At 44.0% G+C, this 11,059-nt stretch overlaps 1 protein-coding gene across 1 annotated transcript in view; it reads left to right on the top strand.

Annotated features, from left to right (window-relative positions):
- Positions 1 to 11,059, top strand: part of ptprt (protein tyrosine phosphatase receptor type T) — a 268,021-nt gene that overhangs the window by 167,931 nt on the left and 89,031 nt on the right. Inside the window, exon 8 of the mRNA XM_066663982.1 lies at positions 3,691 to 3,987. Coding sequence (XP_066520079.1) covers positions 3,691 to 3,987 — 297 coding nt within the window. The remainder of the gene's footprint in view (positions 1 to 3,690; positions 3,988 to 11,059) is intronic.

The following is an 11,059-nucleotide window of genomic DNA, read 5'->3' on the forward strand; positions in this document are numbered from 1 at the left end:
TGGTTCCAGGATATTTTGGATTCCATAAACATAACCCCCACTTTTTGCATATGATCCTCCTGTCCTCCTTAAATCACCTCTAGATCATTGATCTTCTGTAAAACAGTGATAATGCTGGGGGTAGTTGTGTTGTTCGTGGAAGTGGTTCCTAAAGTCGGGGTCACATTATGTAAAATAATTCAAATGTGATGGTGGTCTTTCATTGTATTTATTTATTTATTTAGTTAGTTAGAAGTAGTGGTTTTGTATGAATTACAGGGTTTAAAATATATTCCAGTGCAGTCTGGGGATGAAAGACCTGTACTTGGGGGTGGAGGCTTGAAAATATTCACATTTCACCGAAAAAAAAAAAACACTTTAGAACGTATTTGGACAGCTGATATTTTTATTAATGACACAGTATTCTCTCCCCTTCGCCGCGACATTAATGATATCTTTCTTGGCCTCCACCTGTTCACCAGAAGAGCCTTGACCTCCCGATTTCCTCCCTCAGTGTGACTCGTGGTTTCTGCTTAAGTAAAAAGGTAAATGTCATTCTTAAACCATAGTTAAGAGACTATTAACTCCAATGAAGCATCGAGCTTCTCCAGGTGTTGAGTTTGTCCCAAGACCCACTTTGCATTTCTCATAGATTTCTCATTCTGATTTTGAGAATGTGTATTTTGTCTGAGACAGTTGAACTGTTTCTATTAAACCTACCCTCTCCTCTTTTCTGTGGGTTAATAATCTCATCCTTGCTCTCAGCCTGTTCACCAGCAGAGCCTTGTTCCCCCACTCCCCTCCCTCAGAGTGGGTTGGATGTGTTTGCTCAGGCCCCCCTCGCCTGAACCAGGCCAGAACACAGCCTCGGACACTAAGAGCTGAATGATCTGTATTGGATTAGCCGTCTCCAATTAGTAATCGTTAAGATTAGGACTGAAATTAAAGCCCAGATTAGCCACAGATGATCCCTAATCAGCCCCCGCCCCTCCCCCCAGAGACAGGGGATTCAGGGGTCTCTGATGTTGGCCTTTATTTTCTGAGGGTTTTGTCTGGGATTAAGCTCCGGACACAAAGCAGAGATGCTGAAGAAGCTGGTTGTGTTTTCTCTGAAGAGTCTGAGAGGAGAAACGCTTCGTAAGCTCTTCAGAGACTGAGTATGTCCCTCTCTCTCTCTCTGAGAAAAGGCTGAGTGAAGGGGGGGGGGGGGTTCTACAGATTCAGGAGATGTTTGAGCTGTGTTTTTGCACTGCGGTGTTATCGAAAATGTCTCATAAATATAGCCATGTTCATCTACTCAAATTGGAGAAAATATGTTAAGACCCCACAGGGTTCATCAGTGAGAGCCATTGGGAGACAGTGAGAGACAGTGGGAAACTTTGAGAGAAATTGGGAGACAGTGAGAGGTAGTGGGAAACCTTGAGAAACAATGGGAGACAGTGAGAGGCAGTGGAAAACCTTGAGAGACAGTGGGAGAGAGTGAGATGCAGTGGGAATCCGTGAGAGACATTGGGAGACAGTGAGAGGCAGTGGGAAACCTTGAGAGACAGTGGAAGAGAGGGAGATGCAGTGGGAAACGGTGAGAGACATTGGGAGACAGTGAGAGGCAGTGGGAAACGTTGAGAGACTGTGGGAGAGAGTGAGATGCAGTGGGAAACCGTGAGAGACATTGGGAGACAGTGAGAGGCAGTGGGAAACCTTGAGAGACAGTGGAAGAGAGGGAGATGCAGTGGGAAACCGTGAGAGACTTTGGGAGACAGTGAGAGGCAGTGGGAAACCTTGAGAGACAGTAGGAGGCAGTCAGAGACTGAGAGTGAAAGATAAGGAAATAAAGAGTGAGAGTCAGTGGGAGACAGAATCAATTTGAGACTCTGCGAGACAGTGGGAGAGAGTGAGAGGCAGTGAAAGAATGAGAGGCAGTGGGGGTGGTGAAAGACAATGAAATAAAGAGTGTGAGTCAGTGGGAGGCAGGGGAAGAGTAAGAGGCAGTGAAATACAATGAAAGAAAGAGTGTGAGATAACTGGAGAAAGTGAGACACTGTAGCAAACCAGTTTAGACAGACAGAGAGACAGCAGGAGAAAATTCTAAACCATGAGAGAATATGTGAGACAGTGAGATACACTGGAAGATGATGAGAATAAGAGGTTGGTTGAAATAACGAAAGACAATTCTAGAATTGTAAGAGACAATATGAGACAATTGGAGAGAGTGACAGAAAATGGAAGATGATTGGAGACAGTGGGAGACAATAAGAGAGATTGGGAAACATTTGAGCACAGTGGGAGTCAACTGGAAACTGAAAGACAATGGAAGATAAGTGGAGACATTGAGTGTGTGTGTGAGACAGCGGGAGACATTGAGAGACACAGTAAGAAATATAGCTCGTGTGCTTTAGAGGATTTAGTTTTGTAAAAAGACTTCGTTCTCACTGAAATTCAACAAAGTCGTCCGTTTGTGGACAGCTCTGTCTGTTCATGTTTGGACATTGTCCCTTGCCAGAACTGTCCACACTGGACGCCCCAGAGAGATGTGGAGACGTTGTAATCTCCTGAAGATGCTAAAACCCCTCTTTGTTTCTCCGAAGAGCAGCGTCCGAGTTTGAACGGCTTTGTAGGAATTAACTGGACACTGAGGACGCACCCTTTTTTTGTCTTACAGCTGTTTACAAGCCCACTGCTGCAGACCCCCTCCGCCATCAGCCTCAGGAAACAGGCCAGTGGAACGGTGGAACGGTGGAACGGTGTTCTCTGGAGGGACAGAGCTCTGTCCTGTTCCTCTGGGATGAGTTTGACTCGGGTTTATGATCCAACAGCAGCCTCTGACCTCATGGATATTCCTGTGACTGAAGATCCTCACTCCAGAGAACACTGTTCCACTGTTCCACTGTTCCACTGTTCCACAGCCCAGGACTGAGGGGTTTATACAGCTCAAACCCACATTTCACATCTGTCTGGACACTTTAGGATGAATTGCAACCTTTTATTGTGGAATGGAAACATTTAATATCCATTTAAAGTGAAATTTAAGGTGTATATGACATTATTTTATCTGGAAAAGAAAACCATTTAAGGTGGAATGGAAAATGTTTACAGAAAGTGTAAGGATGAAAAGAAACAATGTAAGTTGGAAATAAGTTGATTTTTTCATTCTGTGAAATGATTTATTATTAAAAACAACATTAGTACAAAAAACATTTAAGGTGGACTGAAACAAATGTGTATGACTGAAGAGTACAGGAAAATCATTACAAAGAGCCATTTAATGTGTGTGTGTGTGTGTGTATATAATGGTTTATTTTATTTATTTAATTAAAGGTGGAATGGAAATTAAAAAAAACAATAAATGATTAAATGTTGAAAGGAGAATTAATCCAGGGGAGCATTTAAGGTGGAACAGAAAATTTATATTAGACAGTAATTTAATGTGCAATGAACATTTGTAAAATAATTAATTTAAGGTGGACCCGGACTATTTAAGGAAATGTTTAAGGTGCAACAGAAAAAAAACGTTTAATTTGAAATTAAAATTTTGTAAAAGGTGTAATTTATTGTGAAATGGAAATTTGTTCAAAAACCTTTTAAGGTGGAACAGAAACCTATGTAAGATGTAATGGAAACCCTTGTACTAGAAGCTATTTAAGGTGGAATGGAATACTGTGGGATAAAATCTGAGTTGACTGTGTTTCTCGGTCCTTGTCTGTCGTTGTCCAGACCCCGTGAATGGCCCCCAGAACGTGAAGGTGGTGGATGTGCGTGCGAGGCAGCTGAGGCTGGAGTGGGATCTCTTCACCTACGCCGTGACTCGCTGCCACAGCTTCAACCTGACGGTGCAGTATCAGTACGTCTTCAACCAGCAGGAGTTTGCAGCCGAGGAGCTGATCCCCACCTCCTCCCACTACATCCTCCGGGGGCTCCGACCCTTCGTGACCGTCCGGCTGCGGCTCGTCCTGGCCAACGCAGAGGGCAGCAAGGAGAGTCAGGAGATCGTCAAACAGACCGAGGAGGACGGTGAGACACATAGAGCACTGCACTATATGTAAACGAGCTGGGTTCTGATTGGTCGTCTTGTATTACGCCTTATTTTAGAAATCAGGGTTAGGTCAATGACCCCAGCCACTCGTTGTATGTGGTCAAGCCTTCTTAAGCTCTCTCCAGGTCTGGGGTCTTCTCGCTTCCTTCGGAAAGGAGTATCTCTGTGAATTCCTCGTCTTTCAGAGCCGAGTGCTGATGACTGGACCCTCTCAGCCCTGGCCCCGGACCCTCTCAGCACGAGCCTGAACCCTCCCCTCGCTTTTGAGAGTCACTTGAATACAATAAGAGAACACTCTCCTGCTCCAGTCAGCTCTGACCAATCAGGGAACACTCTCCTGGTCCGGTCAGCTCTGACCAATCAGAGAACACTCTCCCTGTCCGGTCAGCTCTTACCAATCAGAGAACACTCCCCCGCCCTGGTCAGCTCTGACCAATCAGAGAACACTCTCCCGGTCCAGTCAGCTCTGACCAATCAGAGAACACTCCCCCGCCCCGGTCAACTCTGACCAATCAGAGAACACTCTCCCGGTCCAGTCAGCTCTGACCAATCAGAGAACACTCCCCCGCCCCGGTCAGCTCTGACCAATCAGAGAAAACTCTCCCGATCCAGTCAGCTCTGACCAATCAGAGAACACTCCCCCGCCCCGGTCAGCTCTGACCAATCAGAGAACACTCTCCCGATCCAGTCAGCTCTGACCAATCAGAGAACACTCCCCCGCCCCGGTCAGCTCTGACCAATCAGAGAACACTCCCCCGCCCCGGTCAGCTCTGACCAATCAGAGAAAACTCTCCCGATCCAGTCAGCTCTGACCAATCAGAGAACACTCCCCTGGTCCGGTCAGCTCTGACCAATCAGAGAACACTCTCCCGGTCCAGTCAGCTCTGACCAATCAGAGAACACTCCCCCGGTCCGGTCAGCTCTGACCAATCAGAGAACACTCCCCCGGTCCGGTCAGCTCTGACCAATCAGAGAACACTCTCCCGGTCCAGTCAGCTCTGACCAATCAGAGAACACTCCCCCGCCCCGGTCAGCTCTGACCAATCAGAGAAAACTCTCCCGATCCAGTCAGCTCTGACCAATCAGAGAACACTCCCCTGGTCCGGTCAGCTCTGACCAATCAGAGAACACTCTCCCGGTCCAGTCAGCTCTGACCAATCAGAGAACACTCCCCCGGTCCGGTCAGCTCTGACCAATCAGAGAACACTCTCCCGGTCCAGTCAGCTCTGACCAATCAGAGAACACTCCCCTGCCCCGGTTAGCTCTGACCAATCAGAGAACACTCTCCCCATCCAGTCAGCTCTGACCAATCAGAGAACACTCCCCCGGTCCAGTCAGCTCTGACCAATCAGAAAACACTCCCCCGCCCCGGTCAGCTCTGACCAACGTCTGAGATGGGACCAAAGACGTGACTGGACCCAGAAATGGCAGAACATCACACGCGGCGTCACACTGAACAAAAGGATCGACTCAATCTAATCTCAGTTTAATGGCAGTGGCAGCTCTCTGTAAACAAACCTTTTCTTTGTGTAAATAAATGAAACTACAACAATCAGAACGACAAAAGTAAAATGTCAGTCGTGTGCTGAAGGCGTTACACAAACAAACCCGAGGCTTTATTTAAGAAATCAGATCTGAATCCTGTTAAATAACGAGCTGTCGTCTGATGAATGGCTCTGGTAAACGGTGTGGACAGTTCGGCTCAGTGACCGCCGCCGTGTCCCTCTCCGTCCCCCGCCGCCGGCCGCGCCACACGCCGCTTTAAAACCCTTTAATCTTAATGTGAAGCCTGTGTTCAGTCGATGGGAGACGGAAGGTGAGCTGAAGGAAGTGATGATTTAATAACTGTTCTTTTATTAGAATCTGTTTTAATAAAGAAATAATATAATACAATAATAAAGAAGTAAATTAATATCATTTCTCTAGATTTGAACATTTTAAAAAATCATATTAATACACCTTTGTAGGGGATGTTCATTCTGCAGTTTCTCTTATATGTAATAACACATTAATAACACATGTAACAACAACATAACTACTGCCAATATCTGTATTGTGCACACACACACACACACATATTTTATATATAATATGCAAATGAACACACACAGGCGAGGCAGGCTTATTTATAGAGCAGCTCTGGTGCACACTGAGCTTTACAGAGCCACAGAGAGATTACAGTAGAATTTCAAAATGTAAAAGAAAAAAATTAAATTAAATTAAATTAAAAAAGTATTAAAATAAAATTAAAACAGAATATAAAATAGAAATTAAATAAAATGATTAAAATGCTATTCAGTAAAATGTAAATAAAAAGAAATAAACCAGAGAAATAAAAAAGGACAGTTGTTAAAATAGAACTAGAAACTAAATAAATAGATCTACATTTTAATTCAATATTGATTTTTATTCTTGTTTCTAATTTAACAGTTTTTTTTCTGTAAATCTCTTTGAAGTGCTCTTCTATGAAAGGTGCTCTATTAATAAACTTGCCTTGTTTAAGTGCAGCGCTCAGAGGCTCAGGAGAACAGAAGGAGGCTGCTCCAGGTGCAGGGGCATAGTGTGGTTCTGACCCGGGGCAGTATGAACTGACCGGTCCTGAGTGATCTGAGGGGCACTGGGTTCATACACTTCAGCAGATCTGTGATAGATATTCATCTGAGGCAGTTTATTGATTTATAAACAATTAATAACGCTTAACTCATCATGGAACAGTAAAAGCCAAGTTTATTTATAGACCACCTTTCATACAGAAGCAATTCAAAGTGCTTTACAGAGAAAAATCAGTTAAATTAAAAGCCAGAATAACATCCTAAAAGTCCATTAAAACAATAACATAAAAAGAGTAAAATGATTAAATGATTAAAACAATTTAAAATGATACAATCAAAGAAAAGGACTAAAGTACCATTACAGAATAAAAGTGCAGTGTTTTAAACTGATTTAATTTATATAATTAATAATAATAATAATAATAATAATACAATTATAATAATATAATAATAATATAATTATAATAATATAATAGTAATAATAATAATAAAAATAAGCTATTTTCTTATGTAATTGCACATATTGCATATTAATAACACATGTAACAGTGTTATTACAGAAAAAATATCACTGAAAAACTATATATTTTTTCTTTGTGTAATTACACATTAATAACACATGCAAGAACTCATGCAGAAATTAGACAAACTATAGTGTGTGAAACAGATATCATCATCTTTACATATGAATAACACAGTAGTTACATAAGTTGAACATTTATTTTGCTTATTATATTTAGTTGTATATATGCACTGCACATCAAACATTGTGTAATAACTATTTTATGCATGTGTAATTACAGAAAGGAAATTACAGTTTACAAAAATGTTTGTTATTTTTATACATTTTTATGTGTAATAACTGAATCTGGTACAAAAGCTTTACCTGGGCTTCGCTAATGTAACCGGTCTGTAATAGTGAGAACGTAAACAGTAGTTACACTGTTGGTAATATGTTACTACTCAGTTATAAGGCAGATTAAGGTGGAATGGTGCTTTTGTTTCTTTTGTTACACAGTAAATAAATAAATAAATAAATATAGAAACAACAGTTTTTTCTGGTCTAATCTTCTTGTTTTATTGGATGTGTTTGTAGTTCAGTGGAAATCCTGTCCTGGACCCGCTCTGAAATGAGATGAGGCTTTTTTTCTTGTTTGTTTGTTGGTTTATTTATTTCTTTATTTTTAAACTAAGCGGCGCTTAATTTGAACATTTCCCGGAGGGTTAGCCTCCATTTGGGCTGAGCTTCTCTCGACCTGCGCTCAGTAATAACACAACACCCAGGGCTCTGTTTCTCTCTGTGTTTTTATCTCACACCGGGGACTTGGCTAGATTATAGATATCTCTCTCTCTCTCTCTCTCTCTCTCTCTCTCTCTCTCTGTTTCTCTCTCTCTTTCTCTCTCTCTCTCTCTCTCTCTCTCTCTCTCTCTCTCACACACACTCTTCTCTCTCTCTCTCTGTCTCACTTTCTCTCTCTCTCTCTGTCTCTCTCTCTCTCTCTCTCTCTGTCTCTGTTTCTCTCTCTGTGTCTCTCACTTTGCTTTCTCTCTATTTCTCTCTAGTTTCTAAATTACACTTTGTCTTGTCTGTCTCTAGTTTTCTCTTTATCTCTCCTAACCTTCTCTCTGTCCTCATCACTTTTTCTTTCTCCCCTCTGTCTTCTCCCTCTTTTATAGTTTTTCTCCTCTCTCTCTTTCTCTATCTCCATCTTCTTCTCTTCAGTCTGTCTCTGTTTTTCCTCTCTCTCTCTCTCTCTCTCTCTCTCTCTCTCTCTCTCCCTCTCCTCTTTTCTCTTTCTCTTGCTCAGACCTCCTCAGACTGTCTCTGTCTCTTTAAGGCTCTCTCGCTGTTATTCATCCTCTCTGCTCTCTCGTCTCTCCTCTCCTCCATGGTGAGGTTATTCTCTCCATCCTGTTGAATATGAAATGGCTGTAATTGCGGGTCTTTGTGTCGGTGAAAGTGAGGGACATCTGCGGCGCTTCAGACGCCTGGTCTCTGTGTGTGACCCTTATTTGGTGGTAATTGCAGGAGGCTGAAATTAGCATGAGCTCCGCAGCAGCAGCAGATCTTACCTTATTAGGTAAACAACAACAAAACAACAACAAAACAACAACCATCAAAGGGCTTCAGCGTCTGAGACCAGCTTCTGATCGACAGAGAGTTTATACGGAGTCCCAAAGTTACGCAGCCTTTAGAACAACTCTGACTTTAACTTTAACTCTTCTTTAACTCTACGTCCCAAAGTAAGAAGATTCTTCGTATTATTGATTATAATAATTATTTATTTAAAGTAAAATGTACACGATTGTTGTAATGTTTTTCAAGGTCAGTATAAGTTTGACGGACTTCTAAACCCACTCTATTCTAATGAACGCTGTTGTTGTCTGTGCTGACGCAAAGGATTATGGGAAATCTAAGGCAGTGAAGGATGCTTCTGCACAGCTTTTAAATATTGGCCAACGGAGGAACATTAGCAGGCAGCGTTTTCCACAGACGTTCAATTCAGACTCAACTCACTCCCTCCCTCACTCCCTTACTCCCTCCCTCCCTTCCTCACTCCCTCCCACACTCCCTTACTCACTCACTCACTCCCTCCCTCACTCCCTCACTCCCTCCCTCACTCCGTTACCCACTCCCTCCCTCACTCCCTTCCTCACACCCTCCCTCACTCTCTTCCTCATCCCCTCCCTCACTCCCTCACTCACTCCCTTCCTCACTCCCTTCTTCACTCCCTCCCTCACTTCCTTCTTCACTCCCTCCCTCACTCCCTCTCTCACTTCCTTCCTCACTCCCTTCCTCACTCCCTCCCTCTCTCCCTTCTTCCCTCTCTCACTCCCTCACTCCCTAACTCTCTCACTTCCTCCCTCCCTCACTCTCTCATTCCCTCACACCCTCTCTCACTCCCTCCCTCCCTCTCTCACTCCGTCCCTCTACACAGACACGTGCTATGATACGTGTACTTTGTGGAGTAATACCAGTAGAGCTTTGGTCAGCTTTGACACACCTGGGATGTCTCTCAGCCAATCACATCGCTGAGTCTGAACTAACTGTGGCACAATTTAAAGTAACAGTCCCAGCACTGGCCAAGATGATGGGACCCCTCAAATGAGCTAGCCCCAGTGGCTAAGAGCTAGTGGCTAATCCCCTGTCAGAGAGTTTACTGTCTGTTTTAATCTTCCCCCACAATTAGCCGCGACACTAAACAGCCACGCTGACGCCGCCGAGTCATTAGCTGAGGCTCTGGCGCTGACGAATGAGGCTCATTACCATGGAGTCAGAGACAGTGACCTCACACATGGACTCAGTCTTCAGGATTAACCCTCGCAGAACCAGGTAGTGGGTTTGTTTATGCTGAAATATGACGTAGTGGAACATATCAGCAGGGATTTGATGGCAGTGTCTCTGCAGTGCTGAGAGTTATCTAGAACCTGAATAATACCTGCTCTGTGGTGCAGGTCTGTGGTCTCTCTCTCATACACACACACACACACACACACACACACACACACACACACACCCCCCAAAACTAACACAAACATCCACACATAACTCAGGCCAGGAATCTCTGTAATGTTTGATGCACTTTCCCTATTTTAGTTTGAGTCCCACACGCCCCCACTCGCCTCCGGAGCTCAGAGACAGACAGGTGTAAAAACGGTGCACGGTTTGGGGTGTGTGTGTGTGTGTGGGGGCGGGTCTGTGAGACGCTGATTAAACGCTGGAGCGCGTCTCTCACTTCCAGAACAGACAGGAGAGTGTTAACTCTATTAAATACAGCAGGAATACAGAGCTAGGTGTGACACACACACACACACACACACACACACACAGGTTTACACAAACGCACACACACACACACTCACAGAGGGAATAGTAGTGCAGAGTTCGTTATCACCTCTCCGTCTGAACGGTAGAGTCTCAGAGAAAAGCTGTTACAATTCACACTCTCTCTCTCTCTCTCTCTCTCTCTCTCTCTCTAAGACGAGGTGTGTTTGACATAGTTTCACAAACCGTCTGCTCGCCTCGTTTTACCCAGCAACACCGTCACCCTACGTCACCCTCTCACTCTAAACTCAGTTCCATCACATCACCCTCTCACTCCCTGTAGCTGCAAAGTCATGTGACTGAGCCGTGTTTACACAAAGAGAAGGTTCTAGAACGTACGAGGACAATGTGCACTTCTTCATCAGTGCACACCAAAACAAACTACATCAGACACAGACACAACGGACAACAACAGAATACAGAGCAGCACTTTTCCACTGTGGGGTCTCGACTTTACCTTTCCACTCCTCCACCTGGTGAATCAGGTCCTGGTTCTAGAAGTGGGTTCTTGTTTAGTGGTTGTTCTCTCGTGGTTCAGAGTGAGTCGAGTAGGGACTAAACCGTGGCGTGTAAACCTTGCAGAGCGCTGATTGTCCAGAGAGAGTCGTCACTCTACGCCACGCAACGCAGACGACCAGCACCAACTCTCCATCTGTAAAATCTCCAGCTGCA

This window comes from Hoplias malabaricus, chromosome 3, assembly GCF_029633855.1.
Source record: "Hoplias malabaricus isolate fHopMal1 chromosome 3, fHopMal1.hap1, whole genome shotgun sequence".
Classification (NCBI taxonomy): domain Eukaryota; kingdom Metazoa; phylum Chordata; class Actinopteri; order Characiformes; family Erythrinidae; genus Hoplias; species Hoplias malabaricus.